The sequence below is a fragment of the Caloenas nicobarica genome, chromosome Z (genome assembly GCF_036013445.1).
Source record: "Caloenas nicobarica isolate bCalNic1 chromosome Z, bCalNic1.hap1, whole genome shotgun sequence".
Lineage (NCBI taxonomy): Eukaryota > Metazoa > Chordata > Aves > Columbiformes > Columbidae > Caloenas > Caloenas nicobarica.
This window is the reverse complement of record NC_088284.1, coordinates 37,091,082-37,116,675: the sequence shown is the minus strand read 5'-3', so window position 1 is coordinate 37,116,675 and position 25,594 is coordinate 37,091,082. Positions and strand designations below refer to the sequence as shown.

General features: G+C 40.7%; 1 protein-coding gene across 1 annotated transcript; it reads right to left on the bottom strand.

The window, feature by feature from the left end:
* Positions 1-3,270: 3,270 nt before the first annotated feature.
* REEP5 (receptor accessory protein 5) lies at positions 3,271-25,251 on the bottom strand. Its single transcript, XM_065656389.1, has 5 exons — positions 25,064-25,251; positions 24,699-24,792; positions 13,856-13,994; positions 7,010-7,178; positions 3,271-5,775 (listed from the first exon to the last, which is right to left on the bottom strand). The coding sequence occupies exons 1-5, from the start codon at positions 25,179-25,181 to the stop codon at positions 5,726-5,728; spliced, it is 570 nt and encodes a 189-aa protein (XP_065512461.1). The 5' UTR covers positions 25,182-25,251; the 3' UTR covers positions 3,271-5,725.
* Between the last annotated feature and the right edge of the window lie 343 nt (positions 25,252-25,594).

Below are 25,594 nucleotides of genomic sequence, written 5' to 3'. Positions count from 1 at the left end.
TGTCTTACTTTTACAGTTTTCTTTGAGAATTTGCTTAGGCAGTGTAGTTACTAAAAAGACACTAAGGTCTGTGGTTTCCTGTAGGTGGCAATAATAACAAAGACGTGCATCACCGAGTGGGAATTTAATCTGCATCTAAGATGGTGTCCCTCCAGAAGATACTAGTCCAGCTGTTTAAAAGTATATACTTGTCTTTTCCTATACTTTTCTTTGGTATCTAGACAAAGATTAAACATTTGAAACGGACATGCGAGCTCAGAATCTGTATAACAATCCTTACAGCAATTTCTGTGTCAGCAACGTTCCCATTGGCCTTGGGCATTAAGCAGATCTGAAGACAGGCAATCAGCAAAGAAATTACTAAAAATGAAAATTCAGCACTGTCGTGAGATAGACGTTTTATTCTTTCAGATGTATGGAAGAGGGCACATAGCTGCTGTAGCAGAAGCACAACCATCGTTATTCAGTTATTGATTTAAAGAAAGTGAGTTTCAAAAGGTTATTTTGAAATGTGTTTTAACTTGGGAAGAAAGAATAATGTATGACTGTGTGTAGTTCTCCACCTTCAGCCACGAAGTAAATTTCTCAAAGACCAGCTCTGCAGAAAACAGGAGTTCTTAAAAAACTTAGTTGGCTGTGTGTATATCCTGTTCCTTGTGTGCACATAAGGCTTAAAGCCTTTTAGCCTGAACTCTCTTTTGGGGCAGCATATGTACCTGGGATGTTCATATGTGCTGTACTGAGCGTGTGGAAGATGGCATGACTCTCTTGTTTCCTTCTCTCTGTAGCTGCAGATATGTCTGTGTTGGAATGGAATGTAATATTTCAATTGGAAGGGACCTACAATGACCATCTAGTCCAATGGTCTCACCCCTTCAGGGCTGGCCAAAAGCTAAAACATGTTATTAAGGGCATTGTCCAAATGCCTCTTAAACACTGTCAGGCTTGGGGCATCAACCACCCCTCTAGGAAGCCAGGTCCAGTGTTTGACCACCCTCTCAGTAAAGAAATGCTTCTTGATGTCCTGTCTAAACCTCCCCTGGCACAGCTGGGAACCATTCCCATGTATCCTGTCACTGGATACCTGTTACTTAGCTGCTTCCTGTTACAGACTGGTCTTCATGAGGTTATTTAATACCTCTTAGGATAAAATATTCTTGCTTTTCAAAGAGGTGTTTTTTTTTTTTTTTTTTCCTAAAGAAAAAAGGCTTAATATAATACAAATACTCTCTTCATCTGTTGCTTTATTTTGAGCCTGTCAGGTCATTCGCTTGACATGATAAAGAGAGTAGATGTCTCAAAAATGTTAAGTTCCCATAAATCATGAAGCTAAGTGATCAAACCAGGACAGAAGATGATGTCAATGCATCAGCCAGTGAAGAGACTTCTATGTCCCAGATGGGACAAGGAAAGGCAAGGGCAGGAGTGTTTATCCTTTCCGGTTGGCAGTTTGCTCTGACCAAACTGCATTTAATGAGTGTTCAGTCATCATTCACGCAGCCACAGATCAGGTGCAGATTAGATCCGGCAAAAAAAAGCCACCAAGTCAGCTGCCATTTTCTAAAGGGCCTGAAAAGATGGGAGACCTGAATATATTGCAGTGGCTGGTGTTGGGGAGCTGGGAGGAAACTGACAGTCACTGGTGGTGTGGGACCTGGGAGAGAGCACGGGACACTGCATGTAGGAACTGAGGAGTCTGCATTGTAGTGCTATTTCTTATGAAATAGTATGTGTGGGTTTGGTTGGTTGGTTTTGTGTGTGTGTGTGTGTGTTTTGGTTTGGTTTCTTTGTGTGTGTGTGTTTTGGTTTGTTTTTTTCTCTCTATGGAGGTTTGGTTGGTTGTTGTGGGGTTTTTTTGGGGGGTGGGGTTTTTTTGTTTTATTATTTTTCCAGATACCAGAATTTGAACATATCTAATTGAAGGCTTGGAGAATTCTCTGGCAAGGATGCACTGATATAAAATGGTAGGTATACAAAGTGTTTCGTAGAATTCCACAGCCTTAGCAAAGGTACCAACCGCATGGCCTTCCAAAAGACACTAAATCCAAAGTTCATCTTCAATTATTTTTTACGAGTTCATGTGGTCATCTGAGGATTTTTTTGCCTTGGAATAGCCTAATGCTTTATGTACAGTAGGCAATCTGCTCTTCAGAAAGTTTTGTCAATGTGGTTGTACAACTGAGGACTCCCTTAGTGGTTCTCGGTTGTTAGTCCTCGGGTACTGTTTCGTTCCATCGCTCTGGACAGAGAAGTTCTCTGGAAAGACAAGACTGATGTTCACTATATTCACATGGTTGCCAAATGTACAGTTTACAGGAAATACTGACAGTGTCCCATGACCTATAAGAATTTGTGATTTTGTTTTTTAAAACTCCATTCTCCCTCCTTTGCATAAGGAAGTTATTCTTGGTTGAATTTGAAATGGGGGTGGGAAGTGGGCTAAGGAATTAAGTCATAATATTTTTGTGTTGAGTCTCAGACTATTTCAACAGAGTCGACCAGGCTGGAATGCGAACTCAAGACACTTCCTTAAATTTGTCAAATTTAAAAAAGTTGTGATTGTTTGACCTGACAAGTAATTAGTCACATCTTCCACTACTTACAAGAATTTCTATTCTTTGTTATGTTGCTTTGATTTGAAGAATTTGGTTTCTTTTTAATAACACTAGTGGTAATGTTTTCATTGTGGGATTTTTTTAATGTTCTTCTGAACTTTTTTTTTCCTTTTTGCTGAGTTTGGAAACGCATAAGGTAAAGCAGAAGGAATGTCCTACTTACAGTGGCAGCAGAAAGAATTCTAAGCCTAACCCACCCCCACCTGCCAATAACTGTGCAGCATTATTTGTTTGTCACTTATAGAACTCTAGAAAAATCAATGAGTCAGGAAAAAACTTTGAAATCCCTGTAGTTTACTGTTTTTCTTCTCCATGTTTCTAAAGAACGCTAAACCTTGATCATTCTTTAGATAAGCAAGGCTACAAAGTCTGGAAAGCTGTGCTGTGTACACAGCTACTTGTGGTGCTCACTGTTGAGAACAGAGCTGGGTTCCGAACTCTTCTATTAAGGCCTAACGCTCTAAAACAGCCCCGTCGCACCCATGATCCAGTAATGAAGCAGAAGTACTTCCTTCAGGCTCTTAAAGATGTTTTTACTAGTTCCACAGTAATGACGTTTGGATAAAAGAAGTTAATATCCTGTAAAGATCTTTAGGTTTTCACTGTTGTGGTATAAGGTTCTCAAGAAATACTGACACAGCATACCAGTCCTGGAAGAATCTCTTTATTTGTGTCCATTTTTATTTAGCACATTACAACTTCAGCACATACATGGAGTAGATGTGTGTACAAACATTTGCACATAAATGCTGTGAGCAAGACTTTGAGAAGAACACTTCTCAGAGTGCCAGCCCCCGGAGCTACTTGCAGGAAAGGATAATTTGCTGCAGAAATTCAGGCATTTCTACTTGCATCAAAGGAAGAGATGAGATCAAGTTCTGTTTTAACAAATGGTAGTTCCACTTCAAGTAGAAATCTGACACAGGAGCACTGAATTTAGCTGCTGGTCACAAAATACGAAGTTGTAAAGAGAAGAAGTTGATTTAAAGCATAACTGTTAAATTCTGAGAGATGTGAATGAATGTTTCAACACTTCCCTACAACTGTTTTATCCCCATTAATAACAGTAGAAGAACTGTTGAGTAGTATGAGAAGTGAAAAAGAAGTTCCGTCTGTACTACAGAGCTCATTAGCCTTGGAAAGTTTAAAATTTACTAGCAGCTTTTAGAGAAGGAAATTACATGGTACTTCGTACCTAAATCAAACAGACGATTAAGTATCTTTATTTCTTACTCATTATTTCAAAAGGTGAAACTAAGACTGGGCGCATGACTGTGATATACTCAGTTGCTTCAAACACAACACTGGGGTTTAATATGGTTTACAGAAAAGTGCTCTGGGTTTAAGATGGAGAAAGATAACACAAGAAATTAAACCACTTCAGTGATGAGTCACTTCAAACCTTTTACTTGCTTACATCTACAACTTTGCTGTAAACTTTATCTTCTTCAACACATCCACTCATAACAAAAAGTTGTCATGGAATGATCACCTGTGGTAGATTTTTTTTTTTCAAATAACAAACTGCATGCTGTCCTACAGAAAATGATGCAGTGTGTCTCATACTTCACTATCCAAGCTGAGAGCCCTAAGGGCTGCTTTCCGGCCTAGAATGCTTTCTCTTAAGACACTTTTACACCTTTTCTTGCAATACATATCAAATTTAAAACTGATCTGCTGAGTTACACAGTGTGCTTCATTCTTCTGCAGTTCTTGCATCTGAAAATTTGCAGTTTTATGTAAATGTTTATCTACCAACTTGTTGCAGAAAGCCAAAAGTCTTCAAAGTCTGTTTTAAGGTTAAATCTTCTGAATTTAAGATTGTGGACCAGAAATCACTTTTTATCATATCAAAAGCTTAAGCTTATCTTCAGCATGTTCTGTGAGTTAAGAACTGTCATAGTATTACTGTGGGCTTTAAACACCAGCATGGAAATTACAACAAGGAGATTTTAGTAATTCATGCTGAATTTGTTTAAAATACTGCAGTGTGAAAGAGTAAATACAGAATCGGTTAAAAAATATATATTTTTTTTTCCTTGACTGCACAAAAGCCTTTATTCTCTTAACAACTTTGGTTGCATTCTTACTGGCTGGTCAGGAATATAGCAAGTAATGACAAAAGCATCTCTATTCAGGAAGTTCCAGTGCTAATGCAAAGTTGTTCTTAGCACAGTCAAAAGAGATTGCAGATTTTTAGGAGCAGAAAGAGCTCATGACGGATGTAGTCCATCCCATTAATGATGTAGTTCTAGCGACTGACACCCAAAGGAGTTAATATTTCAACAGGAGTCTAGGAAAAGGTTTGTAATGGTATCCCTCTTTAGCGAAAGGTGGTTTGTGCTTTTGAGTGTGATCCTAAAAGGCACTCTAATTCTAGATGACATCTTTCTTTAGCAAGAAGAGGCAAGGAGTTGTACTTGAGCCATCTTGTGCAATTTAATGCACCCATTTCTGGCAAACTACTTCACGCTAATATAGGCTTCATCATTTATTTAAAGTTACTCATTCCTACACTTAATATCTATCCATTTAAGAATACATACACTGTACCAAATATTGTGTTACAACAAAACATGCAACAGTGAATAATCTATATCTTTAGGTGCCTAGAACATGTAATTTCATCATGTACAACTTTATTGGTGGGGAATACCGCAATTATGCAATCTCTCACAATAAATCCCTGTATATTCAAGAAGATCCATTGAGACTAGTATTTTCCTTACACAATAGCTTCATGTTTGACCAGACACAGCACAGTCAAAGTGTTAAGAGTCATTACACACATAGAGACAAGCGAAGTGCAGAGCCTGTAGGATATATACTTTTACTTATGTTACTACAGGAAGAGACTTATACTAAAAGATTTTCTCTGCATGAAGATGAATAAAATATTTTCATTAAGCTTCAGATGCTGCCCACTGCATTGCTTTTAAATAAAACTTCTTACTTTCTATACAGACAGGGCAAAGTAGTAAGCAAACTTACGACATTCCTTTAATATATCAAAATGTTTCCAAGGCAATATTATTGAATTTAGACCACAGTTCTCAATAACATCAAGCTTCATAAAGGAGGTGGTAGGGAAACTTCATCCAATTAACAGTTTAAGTGCTCTTCTTTTCCTCACCCAGTAAGTTCACTGTTGCTTTCTTGGCTGCAGGAAAATAAAAGCAGGTTTAATCTTAGAGGCCTATAGACTAAATGGCCTATTCAGTGTTCTGGAGCTGCATTTAAAAAAAAAAAAATCCTCTTAGGTCACCAAAAAAAAAAAAATCACAAAAGAAAAATCACAACTTTAGTATACACATACACACAGACAGTGATAAAACTGATCATCTGATCATACAAAGGCTTTAAAAAATAAACCATAAGCAAGAAGCAGCACAATAAACAGCACAGACTCACAACTATTTTATCAATAAAATAGAGCTGCTCACAGTGTTTAGGACACATAGGTTTACAGGAAGAAATCTACTACCAAGCTGATGAAATAGCGCTGCAATAACACTAAGGTTTGTGTGTGTACATGCATGTGTGTGTACATGATTTCTTAGAAAATATATGTATGTGGAAATCTTTACATGTAAAAATCGGAAAAAGAAAGACTGAGTGATGCAATGAGGACAGAAAAATCCCATGTGCAACAGGGAAGAACATTATTTAAAATACCTGTCTAGTAATAGTGATTCAGGAAGGGTCATGCAGCAAAATTTACAGGCATAGTCGAGAAAGGCAGATAATTTAAATACCAATAGGAAAACTGCTGAATCTGATAAGAGGAAATGAAGACTGCATTGCAGTGTTTGGGCAAAAGGAGACACAAGGCACTTCAAAATACCTTATAAATAAATTTCCTTCCAAGTGAAATAAACCTTTATTTTAGCTACTTAATACATTAATACCCTCAGCAAGTCTGCTGACTCCAGGCTGCATGGTGTAGTTGAGACACGCTAGAGGGATGGGATGCTTTACTACACAACTGGCAGCCCTTTGATACTACCAGACATTTGAGATGGTATTTTAGAAGACAGAAGAATACACTGAAACAGTAACTGTATATATGGCAGGTATCTTGTTAGGATGTTTGGATCTGCCTCTAGAGAGAATGTTTATAGTGATATGTATGGTGGGAAGACACACAAACTAATTAATCTTTTGTTCCACTCATATAGTTTGCACTCATTCTAGCATAACTGCACTCCTAGAAAGTGAGATCCACTGCAATCATATTTTCCTGGATCTTTACCCAAATTTAACTTCTCCATTATAATTTACATGGTCTTCTTACAATTTTTTTCCCCAAAATGGTGAATACTAACTGTAAATATCAGAGTTGCCCAGGGCAATTCCTCCTACTTGATGCGATTAGTGAATAGTCTTTTCCTCACCTTCTTTAGTGATGGTATCTGCAGTCTCTGCAGCCTTGTCTTTCAGGTCTTGAACAACACTATCAAGCTGAGCTTCATGCTTCAGGAAGAAAGGCCGGATAATTCGATGATAGAGAAACTCTGCCCCGTTAGAAGGACTTGGAGCCATGCACCACAACAGAAAGCCACACTAGAAGGAACAAGAACATCTGCTTAAGTAGAAGAAATGAGTAGGAGACAAGGTGTAGTGTGCCTTCCTAACTCTGCCACAGACTTGAGCATACTTAAAACAGTGCATCATCCCCTTCATGTGGTATGGTCACAGTCAATCAGTATGCACATCCATTTAGTTACATACAGTGAATCTTTATATTGGAATAATTTCACGGATACTGACAAGACAAAAGGAGAAGGGCTGTAGCAGTAAAGCTGCTCTGGTAGCAGGTGTATCAAGATTCCATGTACTTCTACCTTTTTTTAAAAAGCAAACAGACAAAGAAGTATAAAACCTGACTAGACGAAATATTAGTGTCCCTGGCTACTTCTAAACTACACGTGACACAGGCCTGACTCAAGGTCCAGGTCCCTAAATCACTTAAATCCAGCCAAAACATATCCCTGTCCTCTCTGCCTCCCTGCTTTGAAAATGCAGCGGGGGAAAGAAAAGGACTGTGTGCATCCCAGAGCTACAGCGACCAGGAGGAAAGATGCTCCAAACTACACAAAGCACACAGACAAGGGTAATGCTTTTGGATTGCACGGCTTAGGTATCACTTTTATAGCACAATCTGCTCTCTGGGAAGCAAACAAACACCGCCACTGTGTATGAGGTAATATTTCTACACCTTAAAAAGGGGATTGGAAAGACAGGCTATTAAATGTATTACAAATATCTATCTGCGCTACTGAAGCACCTTTATTTGGCTTCAGTTCCACTGTCATACACAACACAAAGACAGCTTGTTTTGCAAAGCTCGAAACACTTAAAGGACAGGTAGTGCCACAACTAAATTTGCCTGAGCTCTCGAAGCATATATAAAAACACTTTACAAAATAAAATGGCACTAAAATCAAGCAAATTTTCTCCACAATTGTACGGTTCTTTCCAGACACAAGTAGTACAATATTATTCTGTTTCAAAAGCCTCTCCAGAAAATAAAGGCAGAATAGCTTTTCACAGACCATCTTAAAACACAAAACAAAACCACCCTAGGCTCAATAAAAATGTGCTTTGTTTTGATGCTGGACATGATTAAATGTTTGAGGATTTCCACGCATTTTTGGGAGGAGAGGGAGAAAACACAACAACAACACAACCTCAACTCTTCCTCCTGAATCCATCTGACCACACGATTAGCTATGTTAGGCACCAAAAATCACACTAATCATTTAAACTACAACAAAAGCACAAACTTAAAAGTCTTCATTTAAATAGCGTAGCACTTGTTTAAACAGCTTTGATTTCCAAAGTTTTCCAGTTTTCACAGCAGTGTTTGCAGCAGCCGAAGAGATGTTTCAGTGCATGTGCTAGAGACTCTGAAAGTCATTTAAAAGAAAAAAACAAAGCTTGTTACTTATTTATGAGGTTTCCAGTACGCTGCATCGCATGAAAGTGTTTCCTAGAAACTAGTTCTATCACAGTATCCTTTCAGAATTCCACTGTGCCCAGCCAGACATTTCAGTCTCCTCTCCTTCCCCTCACACGTTTGAATTCCCACTGTAAAACCACAAAGAACCACACCAAATTGTTTGTTTTCATATTGCATAAGAAATCCCTAAACAACAATTTGACCATTACAAGGTGATTTACATCAAGAAAGGTTCTGATTTAAGAAAAAAAAAGATAATAAAATCCCTTTTCAATTATGAAAAACACAGTCTTCTTCAGGCAAACCTTCCAAATATTTCAGAATATCTCCCCTCTATTCTTCATCAGATAAGGGATATTGAGGTTGAATGTCCTATAGGTTCTGCTCTTCATACCTGTAAAATTTTGGCTTTGTCTTCACTGCAGTGCACACCACAATAAAACTGACCCCCTGATGCACGTCAGTTGAAGAAAATATCTTTAACCTACTGGTTTTGGAGGAGAGTGGTACTCCTTTTTTCTTTAAGGCCACTTTTCACTCCCCTCCCTGTAGAGAAACCCAGTTATATATTTGGAGCTGGGAAGATATCTTGACAGGCTTTCTCTTTGAAAAGGATCACTGATTCCTGGCGATAACAACTGCCTTCTACAGAAGATATTGCCAAAATAATTTACCATCTTTTTAGGTAAGCTTTAAAATATTTGGACATGGTGTAAAACCAGAATGAATTGAAGGAGTGTTTTCCCAGAAGAGAAAGGTTTTTCAAAGTAAAGTGCCCACCAGTGAGAATGCCTACCAGGAACATTTCAATGAATTAAGAGAAATAATTCAACATACAACAAAATTTGGGACCAGCAAGGAACAACTGATGCAGTATCTTTATGCATGGTCAGAGGAAATAAAGGCAAAAAGTAAGAGAATATAAATTTTCAAAAGCTTCTATTATTTGGAAGTTACTATAACAGAAAGAATAAAATGTAGTATCTTATGTTGTTATCTTTCATTAAAAGCTAAGAAGTATATTGATGTTATTTCCTGTTACAGAATAACTAGCCAATTACTGATAGTTATTTTAGTTGTCCCAACACACAAAGATGTTACTTAGTTCTCCATTATCTTAGGAAATCCCTCAGCTGTAAGTCCAACTTCCTCTGAAACTAAAAGAAATTCAATTTCCCTTTTCTTGCCTAGGAACAGAATTAGTCATTTCCATTTTACAGCTTTGTCCCAATCTAGTCAACAGCAACAACAAAAATCTTTTACAGTTATAGATTTGTTCTCAAATACCTATTGCTTTTGAAATGTACTGAAATAGATGATTATATACATTTTCTAAAGGACACACACCAAAGTTGCAAGTCTCAGACTTTTCAAAGCTTGACAATGTCAGACTGTTAACTTATTCTTCCCTTGTTTCTTGTGAAACCAAACATAGACTATTAAAAATAAAGTAGTTTGTTAAAAGGTCCAGAAAGTTTAGAGTGATAAAACTGATAACTGGAAAAAAAAAATTAGTATATTCTTTGTGACCCTCCAGACCAGCCAGCAGAGGGAATGGAATTTGTGAAATTGAGTGACCTCCTCAGGCAGATGCCTGGGCTGTATCTAACGCGCTTGGATGTGGTACTACCAGCTGTTCTTGCCCTGGCAGCACCAAACCGAACAGCTGGGTTTGCCACTACAGCAGAGAAATACAGCGTGCAGGCCCATGGCCAGCTCCAAGCTTCTACAGACAGAAGACTATAGAAACTCAGGACACGCCTCATGCAACCACAAGTATGAACACACCCTTAACAGAAAACTGCGGTCATTAAAACAAAGGGAAGCGAAGCAGCTCTTTAGCCGAAATCAATAATCCGTTACATTGGGTGTAAGGAGGAGAGATCTGTCTTGAAGCAGAGTCAGACCGACACATTGGATACTTCAATACACTCATAACAACTCCTCCTGCTTCATTTCACTGAGTGCCTCGTAGTGGCAGCTTGCATAATGCAAGCAGTGTGCTGTGTCTGCCAGTAATCCTGTTCAGAAATTCTGATCTAATATATGAAGACAGAACTGTTAGTAGAGTCTGAAGTCTCCTCTCCTTCCCTTCCTGCTACCAAGACTACCCCCAGGACAATCTCTGCTTTTTTCACTGGCTACAGGATTTTAATACCTGAATGCCAAATAAATATTTTCATAGTCAACAGAAGTATTTTAAAACACATCATGTACACATGAAATCATGAGTTACATGTGCGTCCTGTTTTTGTTAAAAACAAGACCAGTTTATCTTTTAGTGAATTTTCCTTTCAGCTAAGTTCTTCTTAGTAACTGCACTTTTCTGAATTTGGCTACATGTTTTGGTAGAAATAGCAATGGAATGCAAGGTCGCTGATAAGGATGCACATCCCATAAGTAAGAGGGGCAAGGAGGACCAAACTGAATACGTGACTAAAACTGACCAACTAAGTATTCCATCCCATCTACGTCATAACACCGTATAAAAGTGCGAGATCAGGAGGGTCTCGCTCTCTCCTCGACCGTGGCCGGCATCTGGCGAGGACCCTGTCTGACGTCCCTGTGATCTGAGGCCTAGTGACAGACCCTGCATCCTTGAATCCAGTTCCGGTTTGCTGCGGAGTCCAGCCCAGGACTTCCAGGTGCCTGCTCTGCAGCCACTGGAGCAGTGCTGAGCTTTGCCAGGGAATTCAAGATTGGTTTTGTATATTTTGTATTACTTTCTCTATTTTATTAGTAGCATTAGTAAAACATTTTTAACTTTTTTTTCCAACTTGCAAGTCTGTCTCTCTTTTCCTCCTATCGACTCAGTGGGACGTGGGGAGACTGAGGGGGAGATGCGGTTAACAAAGCATCTGCCATGGTTTATTTTTGCCTTGCAATCAAACTGTGACACCTATGCCTCAGAGAAAAAAAAGCGCAGCCAAATAAGAAGTAGGCATTACCAAAAAACCCCACAAAGCCCAAGAAAACTCAAAATAGTCTTCAACTGGGGAAAAAAATAAACGCAAACATCGTAACACATATTCAGAGGAGTTATTACACATGCTTTTCACCAACTTTTATGTAAAAACTCCTAGTGTGCTAAGAACTTCAAGGTGGCAGAGCCTATGCTCAATACAGGAGCAGCTATGATCCGTGTCTCAATCCTGCACGTCAAGGCATATAGAAATACTGAGCAGCTGAAACTCAATCTGCAGAGCAAGCTACAACTTGTATCAAATAAATGTGAATATGCAAACTTAGCATTTTTGGAAAATGAAAGCAAGCTTGAAATTTGAATGAATGACATATCTGGGCTTCTATTTCATAACATCACAAAAGAAGCATGAAGACATCACAAGCTACATTACTAGAGGTTTTAGTTGTGGATGGATTGAAAGCTGGAAGCGGCCTCCTCCTGCTCCCCATATGTAGTATCTTCCATCCTTCCACTCAGTCAGCAACGTTTTCTGATTCTCAGCCAGCAACTTCCATCTGCCTTTGTGTCGCAGACATAAACCTCTCCTCCTACCCACTACTGAAAGTAAATACTTGACTTCTCTGTGCCTTTGGCAGTTATTATAGAAAGCTGTGCATTTGTCATAATTGCTTCCTTTTGCTGAACTGAGAAAAGTACCTCACTGTTGATGCCACCACTGTAAGTAAACGTGGTACTTCTGACACAGTATTATCAGAATCATCTGTGGTTGGTCTTTACTTGCTAAGTCAGCCTGAATTTCAACTGCATGCTCTTCAGACAGAGTGCTGTGCTGGCATGAAGAAATCATTGCCACATCTTTTACCACCAAGAAGCTAGAAAAGAAGCTCTGAAAATCTGAAAATACACCATATGAATTCAGAACTGCAAATATACATCACTGCAGACAATGGGTAAAGTCATTACCCTGCTAAACTGTAAGGTGAAGTTGAGGATGCAAAATAAACATGTAAATGGTTAAGACCAGATTCTTCCAGTGCCACAAGCAATCCCTTTGGATTCTATTCAGATCAGATTAACTATTTGGCTTGGTCTTGATATATTAAAACAGTAAAACTTTCGCATGTGTCTTCACCATGGTAAACTTCAAAATTAGCAGATTTTTCTTAAGAACTTCCCTGAAACATTAAGCTTACAGTGCAAAGGCATATTTTCATTTTTGATTAATGAAAAAAAAAAAAAAGGAGGGAGAGAACTAACTTTGTGAGACAGGCTATCATATCTTTTGTCTGAAGCAGTAGTTCAAATATATGCTTTTTCTTGGGAAGCTGAGGAAATATGCGTCCAACTGATTGCACAGTTGATGCCTGTTAAAGATCCAAAAGGAATAATGCAGAAGTCTAACTGAGCTGTCGAAGTCAATTTTTGTTTGCAAAACATGGCACTTCCTGGAAAAAGCATTTGGCAGCATCAGACCTTACCATTAAAATTTTCAATGACCTCATCACAATAGCTGGCATGCAAATCCTTTCAAGAACTTTGATGGGGCTAAACCAGGCTCACAAAGCAGAACAGAGGGAACAGAACAGCCCATTGACACAGAAAATAGGTTAACAGTTCTTTAAGCTAAACAACTGACTCTCCAGCAAGCTAGAACTTCTACTCAAGAGCATACGTGGTAATTCGCTATCTCCTAGAATAATTTAACATGCTAAAGTTGATTTGCAATACAGCCACACCTTAGTTGACAAACAAAGCTCGGAACACATTATGAAATAACTGTCGGTAGTTAAACTACACTAACAAATATAGATTAGCAACAAGCTCTTCTGATACCTGCCATTTCCTTTCAGAAAAGTAGTCTTAATTAAAAATGAAGTCTGTGTGATTCAAAATATTTTTATGTTACAATTTCCTTTGCTCCCAGTAGCAGAGAAGTTAATATTTCCTTTTGCTGTCTTTGTGATTTTACTCTTCACTTTCACTAATGCACTTAAAAGAAAAAATGGAGCCATCCTGTAGTGTTTACCACATGCTGTAATTTTGCCCACATTTACCTGAACACCAAGACAAAGAATGTCATTCCATGGTACATCTACACAGTCTCTTCTTTCCGAAAACATGGCAGATCTTTTCCCGCCACCCACCCCAACTTCCCCTCTCGCCTCACAAAACCATCAGCAGTAAACAGATCGCTTTCATAGTAATAAATTACATGTAACCAGCATCTAAAAATACAGTGTGACCCAGGAATGATTCCAAGGGATTCTTTTGTAACCTATGTGCTCTTGAAGACATTAAACCAGTTATATCAAAGGTCTCATTTTAGGAGAGGGGACACATGAACTAACATACCTTTAGCATGTAGTAGAAAGGGAACCAGGAGAGGAAGATATCAGAGAAGAATTCCACTATGCTGAAAACACCATACACAACCCAGTAAGTCAGCCACTGTGTGTCATCTTCTTTACTGGGGCTTTCAATGGCCTTGATTCTGTAAGGAAAACAAAACAAGTGAGCAGATCAGTAGCACCAGTCTCATCTATGATGGTCAAGTTTTTATGACTCAAATTTGTTGTTCCATGCGAATCCTAATAATTTAATTTCTCTATATGCTCCACAGATTAGAACTAAGTAGTATCTGTCATACAATGTGCACAAGGTCTTTGGACAGCAAAGCTTTTCCCAACATGTAAGGCTTCAAAAAGAAAAGATACTCCAGCTATTTCTAGCTCTGTGATTACCAAAAGAAACCCAAACAAAAAACGAGAGCATCCTCACCTCATTCACGAGACAGCTCACGGGACAGGGAAGAGAGGTGATAATCTTTTGCCAGTTCCAGCCCTGGATGCATTATAGTAATCCTGACCAGAACACTGTTATACATGAAAGCACTAGTGATCCACATGACATTTAACCCAAGTAGGTGCTCCGTGCTGCACGTTCAGCTTGGCCTTCAGGGCTCTGCAAATTCCTTGGCTGCAGGACGAACCCAGCCAGCTCACTGGAACCGAGGAGCCTGCAGGCAGTTCCTGCTGGGTACCAGCCATCACACAACCCGCCTGGCCTTGCCTGTATCCAACAGTGAATAAACATCCTTCCTTTCTGACAGTAGGTACAATGAACAGAGTTGTTGTATCGAAACAGAAATCCTACGGTAGCTTAAATTATCAAAATGGGGTAGCCTTGTCTACAGGTAAGGTGTGCACAGCATGCTGCATGTGTATCAGAGGCCCCTTCAGCACTGTGCAACTTGGGGTTCCCAGCATCTATAGGGACATAAGATTCACTACACTATTCTGTTTCTTTATAGTGTTAGGTCTAATACAGAGCGTTTTAAATGATGCTTCACAGGATCTGAGTGCCTTTCTTACTGGAATTGTAACAGACCAGCACCTCTCAGTGCAAACAGCATCTACATTGAAATTTTATATTTAGGTCAGGATTTTGAAGTGAATTTCAAATATTTTTACTGATATGTACATACACTAGATTCCTCTTTGGAAAGGTAAACCATAAGATTTGCTCTAACTACTAACAAGCACTTGGCCTACAGAAGCAGAAGAGATCCAGTACCCACCCACCACATACATTGAGCACTAAATATTTGCATCACCAATTGTTTTGCTCTACAAATCCACTCCTACAAGACAAATTCTGGTGTAGGATACAGTATTAACAACAGGGTGGAACGACCTCTAGTAAAGTCTTGGGCTTCCTGCATAATGATTAACCAGGTTTTTGTTCTCCAGCTGCTATGAGAATGAAGTTTATACAGTTCTAAAAAATAGGAAATTGAAAGAAAGAGGTACATGTGCTTTCTCAAGTAAAAGTAGTGGAGGCTCGGGACTCGCCAAGTGCCAGATTAGCACTGTAAGAAGTTTTAGAAGGAAATGCTAGCAACTGTAAGCCTGATAATATGAAGCTTAAGAGAATTAAAAAGCATTTGTCCACTCATGCCATAGGGTTAAAATCTGGAGATTCAGTTCAATTAATTTAGTTTTAATTATTTTCTAACTTATTCCCTTCATATCAGCTATATTGTTGCTGAAGCAGCATCTGTAGGATATACCAAAGGTGCAAAGTTCTCTTTTAGTCCATAAAAAAGACTGAGAGTTGGAGAAGTTTGTAAAATAGAAACGATGAAGATATGGCAGGCTGAGACTATATTTCCTGGTTTGTAAATGACAAACACTTTGGACTCTGTCACTTGCTACTTTTGTAAATAAGAAAAAAAAAAAATACTCACGTGACATGCCTTATGTTTTAGCAAAAGTACTGGCAAACCCACCACATGCAGAGAGAATTGCTGTGGCTACCGGACTGAATTACTTTGAAATGCAATACGAGGATCAGATACTTAATTTATGTATTTTTTCCATTACAGTTTGTGGCAGGCAAGCAGGGTCCCGGGATAGGGAGAGCAACAGCTCTTGCCCTTCTCCACCATACACAATAGGGCACTGTTAATGAGGTTCTGCACCAGCACAACTGGATGAACAGGTTTTCCACAAGTGGACAGCACAGCGTTAGGAAACAGCCTTACAGTCAGTCTGCTCAAAGGCAGTGCCAACTTCAGCCGCTCCTGCCCACCCACTCTTAACCACATTTTTTTCTACTGCTGCACCCCTTAGTTATTGCAATACTGCTGGGTGAGAGGGCGCTGTAAAAAAAAAAAAAACCAAACCAACAACAAGACAAAGCATATAGGAGGTAAGGGAGAGCACTATTGATCTCTTTTCAAGCTGTGAAACCATACTTCTCGAAGGAAAGAAAAAACCACATGTGACTAGTAGGGGAGTGGTGGATGAATGGAGGACAGACAGGAACTAATTGCAAAGTTTCTCGATGTTAAGTAAAACTTGCTGTAGGGGTTCATCATGTGAATTTCTCTGCTTCTGCTCACAACTCCTCCATTAAAGCCATACAGGGGAGGCTTACTTTATCACAATAAGCATGCTAGCTTGGTATTTGTGAGAGAAAGTTTTGCAGTGAAACTGCTAACAGTCTTGCTGCTTTCCAGTCATCTTAAGCCATCCACAGATTTAAGGAAGCATTTTTAAGATTTTGTTAAGAGTCATCTTCATAATAATGAAAATCAGTTTTCCTAAAAAAGTTTAGAATCTTCAATTTTGTGGCAAAGGGCAGATGACCTATCATTGTGTTAACGAGGCATGCTTTATTACCTTTTCTCCTGTAAAAGCAGATGGCCTTTAAGAAGAGCGCCATAATTGCAGTGCCACAGGTGTGCTCCCTTTGCATGTTCACCATCTGCTGCTGTAGTTATTCTACTTTAAGGTGATGTCTTGAAGGGAATACACGGACAAGACACTTTGATGGTCAGACAGTCACAAGCAGCAATACTACAAGTAGCCAAGAACTGGTCTGACTTAACCAGCTCATACACAGCATTAAATCCACATGTGGTGTTTCCTTGCACACAGTAGAAAACAGCACATTTCCCCTCCTATAATGATCTGATCTAGGTAGGCACCACGGGACAAGCTCAGGTGGCAGACCCCTAAAACACCCACTAGCATCAGCTCTGAAGGAAGAGCACAAACTGCATCTGCAAGGATAGACCCCAGCACCTATCCCATCTAGCTGGAGAGAAGGAAGAAAAAAGCAGGTTATAGCAAGGCCGCCAGTGAATTATAGTTTTAACTGAAGACAAGGAAAGGCGAGTATTTTATAAATATTCTGCTTCTGAATGGGAAATATGCCCCTCAGCTGAGACTGCCAGTAGAAATCCATAGTCAACTTTTGGCCTTTTATTAAACAGAGACAAATTAATATCCATCCTTTGCTACTTATACACTATTTCATTAGTAAGTCACAGAAAATACTCCTTATCCAAGAACAAGTACAATAAGTTATGTAGAGTATCTGAACAGATAGGTTTTTTGTCCATTTATAACTATACTTTTTCCAACGTGAGAATACACCCTAATTGGACTTGTTTTTATAAGTTACTCTAAAAGTTTTCAAGTATTATCCTGGTGTAATGCTCTGTACAATTAACCTTAGGAGACAGATCACACGTTACCTCAAGCCAAGAACATTTTGTTCTTCTCCACGTTAAGTCATTAATCAATCGGTCTGATACTCAAAATGCAATCTCCATCAACGAGCGAAAAGATACACAAAGAGGTACCAGTAGTACAGTCAGCTTTAGGACAGCCTTCTTGTAATGGTTATTTATATGTTGCAACAGCAAGTAAGTCAGTTTCACTAGCACAGAACATTAAGATTTCCCAACAAAGGAAGGTGCGTCCAAAGCCTATAGTTTCAAATTTAAAAATAAAATACATGCTGTCCATATTAGTTATGTGTAGTAATTACACATCACAAAGTATTTTATATGGTGCTTACACATCAACTGTAGAGGACTTTAAACAAAGCCTCAAACAACTACTTACAGTAGTTCTACATGTTGGAGGTGAGAACAGTCACTAGGAACAGCTTCCAGTAGGCTGGATGGTAAACATCCCAGCTCAGTTATTTCAAAAAAGGATGGCTGTCCAGCAGTGCAAATGACCTGCCACGGGCCAGCACTGCAAGTCATGCAGACAAGATGGGGAGCCAAGTAAAAACTTCATTTTTAGCCAGATCTGTTCCTCAGTAACCCTGCTAGCTGGTGATGCCAACAGCAGAGGCAGAAGCTGCCATGCTCTCCAGTGGCCCAGGGCTCATATCAGCTTTGTAGCTACAGTGTCAGATTTTGACTGTGTGCATCCCAGAATCAGTCAAATTGAACTCTAGATGAAGTAGTAGTAACAGATACCGGCTGAGTTTTCATAAGCTGCCAAGTTGAGTTCTTTCACTTAGAGCATCTGACTCATTAAAAACAAAATAAAACAAAACAAACAGCTCTTTTCCAAGAAGAAGCTATTATACACTCCTGAATTAGCTCTGGCATAACAAATCATTGTTAGAGTTAATTCACACATACAGTACTCACAGAATAAGCATATCGTAAGTACACCAGTTAGGAGTTTGGGCTGTGTTTTTGTTTTTCTTAGCTGAGTCTAACTAATAAGATGTGGAAGCCAGAAATAAAGAAAGAAATGCCAAATTTTATTGCTGTAGTCTCATAAGAAGTGATCACTCAAATCCCTGCAATTTTACAAGGTGTACCTGATGACTCTTGTATAAATTAAGTTAAAAGTTTAAGACAAAAGTTTAGCCTCCAATAAGCCCAGTGTTCATGCTGCAGTTAGGGAAAACTAGAAATTTTGTGCATCCTTCCTTCAGTTTTCTAGTCAGTGCTATACTAAATGAGTAGGCAGGCGTATTTGTGACCCTCTTAGCCAAGCATAACACTTTTTATTTTTCCTCCTGTTTATCTTTAAAAAACAAAACAAACCCCCCCCCCCCAAAAAAAAAAAACACCCCAAAACACCAACAAAAACAAGCAACCGAAACCACACACTGAAATTACCTACACTTCCAGAGCTTATACTTACAGACTGCTCCAACTCTTTAGAGGAGATTGTGGAGGCTCAAAAACAATTCACTCCTAGCCATCTACTCAGACACCACTCCACTGCACCACAGACTTCCTCAGTTTGGTACCCCCTGTCTTCCTCATTTCAGACTTATCTTGGCAGGTTGCCTTGGTGACATCTGCCAACATTTCAGTGAAACACATACCCATGTATCTGTATTCGGTTTTTAATTTTGTCTTCTGCATTTTCAGCCATCAGTTAAAAGCCTTCTGCCTTCCATCTTTCTTCCTCCTTACTGACTCCAATAGCAGAATCGTGCATTTGCAGATACCAAAACCATCTTCCTGCCAAATGCACTTACACAACTGCTCCAGTGTGAGTCTGCCATCTCCCCTTGCTCAAAATTTTGTGTATCCAGAAGATGGCAGCAAACAAATTCATGAAGGACAGCAAGGGGGCTTATGGTCCATAAAGGGACAGACGTCATTAGGAAACACCACCAAACAACATGACAGTAGTACGAAGTGTTCTACCTTCATTTCTTCAAAGGAAACTGAGACCGAGGCAAAAAAAGGAACACATGCCATTTTGCCCACCAGTGAAGTGAGTCCTACAGACATTTTAAATTAGCACAAAGCTAGATTCCTGGAGAGGCGGGGGGGGGGGAAAGCAGCAATCATTTCATTGCTGTTTAGCAATAAAATTTTGTAACTTTTTTTTAAAAAAAAAAAGTTTTATCTCATGTTCACAGAACCTCATGATAGTTTGCATTTCTTTTCCTAACAGCTGAAGACGGCCTTGTTATCCTCATCTGAAACTCGTGTATCTTGCCCATTGGACGCATAGTGACAAGCAGGCCTTCTTCCTTTTGGGATAGCAAGATGCTGCCAGCTCTCCCGTGTCAGACAGCACCATAGCTGTGAACAAAGACTTTAAAAATGTAGCTAGAGTACATCACCACGACACAACAAAAAGGAAAACAAAAAAACCAAGTAACAATAATCCACATTTTTTTTAATCTCACTTTTTCTACGCCAGCTCACCTTTTCAGCATATAGCATTGACAATACTACACATCAAATGTTCAAAGCATTGTGACTCAGCAGGAGGAAGGGTAGTTTAAAAATACGTTCCAGCAAACCCCACTGCTGTCACTCTTAACTATTCCTTTAACATCTGTAGGCCTACATCAACCAAGTCACTAGAGATCAACACAGTAAGAGAGAAGAGTGCATGCAAGGTGCAGTAATGCAGTGCATCTTGATTAAAAAGGTCTGGCAAAATGTCACTGATGTCTCAAACATATCCACAGTCCCTAAAAATAGTACCTGCATCAATTATAAGCTGGAAATCTTTCAGTGAGTTTAATTCAGATTGTGCACCCATTTGTATACAAAGACCTTTTTAACCTGCACTTAAGATATGGAAGGTGAATTCCAAATTTCCTACAGGTATCATAATATTAGACTCTCTCTTGCATTTAACCACTTGCTATCTGTAGAAATGGAAGTACACCATTTGACCAAACAACAGATATATCAGGTTTTGTTTTATCATGGCACTCTAAAACCTGAAAGACAAAAAGCAAGTATGTTTGGAGGAACTGATTTGGCAGAACACACACAAAAATTTGAAATACAGGTTTTTTTTCGTTTGAAGCCCCAGGAAAAGAGTATCAGCTGGGAGAGGGAACAGTGCAAGTGCAGACAGATTTGAAACTTTCTACTTATATATATACAGAGTGTTGTGAATCTGGTTAGATACACCAGCTCTCTCAATTTGCTTTCATAAAGCAGCAACAGAACTTTACTTGTGAACATTAGCGTATCATGCAGCATTTTCCATGAAGAAAAAAAGTAAACATTCTCCTCAAAATTTGTTAAGAGAAAGAAAATTTGCAGCCCTACCTCTCAACAAATACAGGAACAATTTTACCTTTTCTAAACAACTGTGATCAAAGAAAACCAGTGTACCTGTTTCAGAGGTATGGAAGAAGCAAGGGAAGGTTGAAGACACCACGACAGTATTAAAATTAAGACTTCAGTTGCGTGTTTATAAATCTCTACAATCAATCTAGATTATTTCCTGTTTGTAAAATGCCACAAGTAGCACTTACATAGTAAAACCAGCTAAACTGAAGTAATAGCAGCAAATTAGCCAAAGCAGAGACATGATTGTACTAAATTGCTTTTCTCCCTTGAAGACACCAGTAATAAGTTCAGACATTTTACTGCCCGAAGCTATTTTCATCTTTGCAATTTTGCAAACGTAACAGCACTTCCGAAACTTCCAATCCTTTGCACGCATTTCTTAGTTAAACACTCCCATCCTTTTTGCTCTTTTGTTTTTTTGAGGCAGTTCACCACCACTGGCTGAGTGGAGCTGCATTTTAACCGGCTAGCTCTGGAAAGCTCAGAGAAGCAGTGAAAATATTGGCAACATTATTTATACACTGCCAACACTCACTTCTTCCACATACTAGTCTGAATATTGCTTTGTGCGGTTAAAACTCACTAGAATTATAAAAAGCTGTTTCTGTCATCCGTGGTAAACTTTTCAATGCTGGCCTACCACAAACACAAAAGCCTGCAAACAAATACTAGATTTCAACTTAAAATTAATGTTATATTTAATCACATAGCACTTAAGAGAATTTTAGGGAAGCAGACTAAGTTTTTATCACAAACTTTAATCCAGATTGCCTGATTTACTGGGAAACAGCCAGGTAACATTTAACTTGGAAAACTACTGCGGAATTTTTGCCTATGTTAAGAGCCCTTGCTGGGGACACGGCATAGAAGACTCGGATTTTAGAGAAGACTTTGTATCGTTAGAGAAGAAAGCCCTCCATGTATAAAACCACGACAGCCTTAGCCAAAGCAAAGGTGAAGGTGAACACAAACAAGGGGGAAGGAGCAGGGAAACAGCTGTGCCTGCCTGGCGCTGTAGCTGGCACTGACCCGGGAGCTGCCCACTCCGCTCGCCCGTGGCTTTGAGCCTCGGCTGGGGCAGGTCCCAGCGGTGTCACCGATGTGACTGCAGGCAGCTGCACCACCCCACGCCAGCGGCCAGGTGCTCCCCATCTGCTGGCTCTGACCCAGCGGCCACAGCCTCCAGCACTTCCCCGCCGAAATCCACACCTGCTGCGCAGCACACACTGACAAGGAACGCAGAGAGGGATGTAAACGAAAGAAAATAAACTACAGAATTATACAAGGCCTGACAGGCAGGTACATGTACATCCATAAAACTGTTCTGGTTCCAAGTGTGAACAGACTGAAATCTGAGCTGAGCACCCTTCCCTGGGTTTGGTTTTTTTTTGTTGTTTGTTTTTTTTTTTTTCCCCCAATATATTTTCTTTCAGGCAAGCAAAGAGATGAACAGCAACCACTGTGACCGACAAGGTAACCCAAAACTAAAATCTGAATAAACCAGATTTGAAACATTCCAAATGAGTCATACAACCGCTCGCCTCTTTGCCATTTTAAACAGCGGTAAGGACAGGAAGTGGTCTCAGAACACAGACATCTGTCCCACTCCTTCACGAATGTCTTTTCTGCTGAAGACTGACTGAGTAATTATTTGTTTTTCACTTTAAACCATTCAGTCAATGACAAGGCAGAAATGATACTTTCCTCTGTTGTGAAGTAGATCAGTGTAAGTTAACTGGGGAAAAGTAATCTGCTTTTTATTCTTTCAGTACCTTTCTGAGGCATTTCAGGCTTGGATCCATTGTTGAAACACCTGTGTAAACATCAAACTAACACCTCATGCAATGTGTTCCTTTTACAGGTCCCGACCTCTTCCAGAAGCCACAGCTTTCACAGCAAAAGCCATTTGAGGGTGTTTGCAGCTGATGAAAACAGCTGAAAACTGCTTTCTACCCAAAGCCAGGAAGCAAGTCTCACTACTGTGAGTCCATATAGCAGGCTCTTCAGATGTCTTTTCAAGGAGGGCAGATCAAACAGAAGAGAGGAATAAACAAGCCACCCTAGTTAGTGTTCTTAATGCTTTGAGTCTCTACACTTTCATGAGCATGGGGGACAAGCACACAGCAGCACCCTGACTGCAGTACAGGACCCAGAGCAGCAAAAATAAAAGCAGGAATCACTCCAGTAATTCAGCTTTATCTTCTCACAGCTTAGCCCTGCATTAGGATAGAGATCCTACAGTAGGTATGAACAGTGCCATGGCAGGACCAAAACAAAAAGAAACCCATATAGCGGAATAAGAGTAATCATCAAAGAGGGGTCTTGCCCTTTTTCATGCTCAGGCAGCCCATGCTTGACTTCAGACTGAAAGCCATCTCAGGAGATAGGACAGGTGTCCCGTCAGACTGATCCCATAACCTTGTACAGGCTGGCAAGAGCAATACCGCCTATGCTGAGTTCATACTAAACAGGACCATGAAAACACATGCGCTGCCACATGCCCCCCCACGTCTCCTCTGCATAAGAGCAGATTTAAAATATAATATCAAACCAGTTTTAAAACAAATTTTAAAATGTAAATAGGATTTTATAAAGTAATTATGTAAGTTTATAAATTACCTAACTCAGACAAAAATATTACATAAACATAAATCCTATGCAACTATTTTAAGGTTTTGAAGCCTTGTTGGCTGGTATTTTCACTTGCAGATTTTAACTAAAAATTGCCTTATAGAAAATAAAACCTAAGTTTCTCCAGGGTTCGTGGCCTATAATCTCCTGAATTAATGCCCACTGGAAACAGTATTTAGAAAAGTGTTGCTTAGTTTTAGGAATCACAACTATAAGATGTTTCAAGAGAGTCTAAAACTAATTAAGTCCCTGACATCTCTGAAAAACAAAACGGAAGGAACCTATTTTGTATTGCCCAGCAGCTAATTACAGAGAATGCATTTTCTAAAGTTACTGACTGTATTTAAACAGTTACATGAAACGCAAGCACTGTGATTCAACAATATAGCAGTAAAGCTGGGAAGGACTTCCACTTTATAAACGTGTTCAACTACACAGAAGGTTTTATTTAGTACATTTCTGAAGTCTTTTGGAACACACTCCACTGTGGTCTTACCCAACAGGAAATCCATGTTGGTCTAATAACAATATGAAGACTATGAAAGATACTAGGTATTTCTCAAAACCAAAACATCTAAGAAGGCTTTCCTTTGAAAAATGAATATTTTTAAGACTTTTACACACAAGAGGTGCTACAGTGTCTTCCTTTCCACTTTCTCAACAGCTAGGTGGATTTGGAGTAAATAGCACTCCTTAACGCATCTCTGTCCTGTCACATTACCTTGTGCTTTGCGTTAAACATATGCTGACACTGCACCAGCGCCTTCCTGCCCATCTGGAAGCATCCTCAACTAAAAATACCGGTACGAGTTTTAGCAAACACCATTACAACAGCAATTCTCCCTCCCGTTACTAGCAGCAGGTGAGACACAGCCATCCAGCTTCTCACTAAGATGACACAGCCAGCAACCCAAAGCTGAGACGGAGCACACTACAGACACCGTCTTGCAAGTGTCGAATTCACCCGGCATCTCCCGGCTGCGATTTATTATTTGCATTTGCCAGATGGAAGAAACCTCATTCTCGGCCTAGCACCTTGCATCTATACAGGCTAAGGGAAAGGGCTGGGCGGGAAAAACCATGATTTTGGAGCGCGGTCCTCAAGCGCCACTGGGACGGACACGCAACCGCGCTCTTCCCCGCCGCCGGCAACACGCGCGACGCCCGTGACAAAGCCGCGACACTCACGAGATGTAGGCGGGGTAGCCGAAGCCGATGACGTTGCAGAGCAGGGACGCGCCGTAGCCCACCACCAGGTACACGGCCACCACCCCGACGATGGCTGCGCGGGGAGAGAGCAGAGAGCCGTTAGCGCGGGCGGCCCCGCGCCCCGCGGCGCTGCAGGGCACGCGTCACCGCCCGCCCCCGCGCCACCCGGGCCGGCCCGGAGGACGAGGAGGAGCGGGAAGGGCGCGGCCGCTGCGCCCGGAGCCGGAGCCGCGACCGGCACCATGGGCCGTTCCGCGCCGCCCCCCGCCCTTCCTTCAGCGCCGGTGCGAGGCGCCGTCCCGCCCCGGCGGGGGAGACACGGGCAGGCGGTGGCCGGAGCTCACCGGTGGCGATGTAGGTGCGGTCGACGCCGGTCTTGCTCTCGATCCGCTCGAGCACGGCGGTCATGCAGTTCTTCTCGTGCAGGAACCGGTCAAACCTCTGCCTCATCGCCGCTGTCATGGCGAGGCCGCTGCGACGCCCGCTCCGTAGCCCCGGGCTCACGGCGGCCGAGCTGCAGGCTGCGCTCCGCCCCTGGCGCCGCCCACAGGCGCGGCGGGAGGCGGCGCCGCCAGCGGGCCCGCCCGGCCGGCGGCAGGCCGCGGGGGGCCGGGAGCCATCTTCCGCTGGCCCTCGGAGCCGTGCCGGCGCCGCGAAATGGAGGTCGGACGGCCCGGGAGAGCCCTGCAAGGACGGTGCTCCCCTGTGTAAACAAAGCTAAGGAGGAGGAGGGTGCAGGCATGGCCGGCTGCAGGTCCCTGACATTGCTCAAAAGGCTCATAAAAACCCAACCAAACCAACAAAAAAAAACCCCAACCGGTATGTGTTACGGCTGCTTCCACATGTGATGTCAAAAAGAAACGGTTGTAAGAATT

What these genes read in the sequence shown, in the direction of transcription:
- REEP5 (XM_065656389.1), bottom strand. Translation starts at nt 25,181, where the DNA reads ATGACAGCGGCGATGAGGCAGAGGTTTGACCGGTTCCTGCACGAGAAG. An exon ending in GGCTACCCCGCCTACATCTC is followed by an intron (nt 13,995 to 24,698) that starts GTGAGTGTCGCG and finishes TTTTCCTTACAG; the next exon opens with AATCAAGGCCATTGAAAGCC. An exon ending in CTTTCTACTACATGCTAAAG is followed by an intron (nt 7,179 to 13,855) that starts GTATGTTAGTTC and finishes TGTTCCTTCTAG; the next exon opens with TGTGGCTTTCTGTTGTGGTG.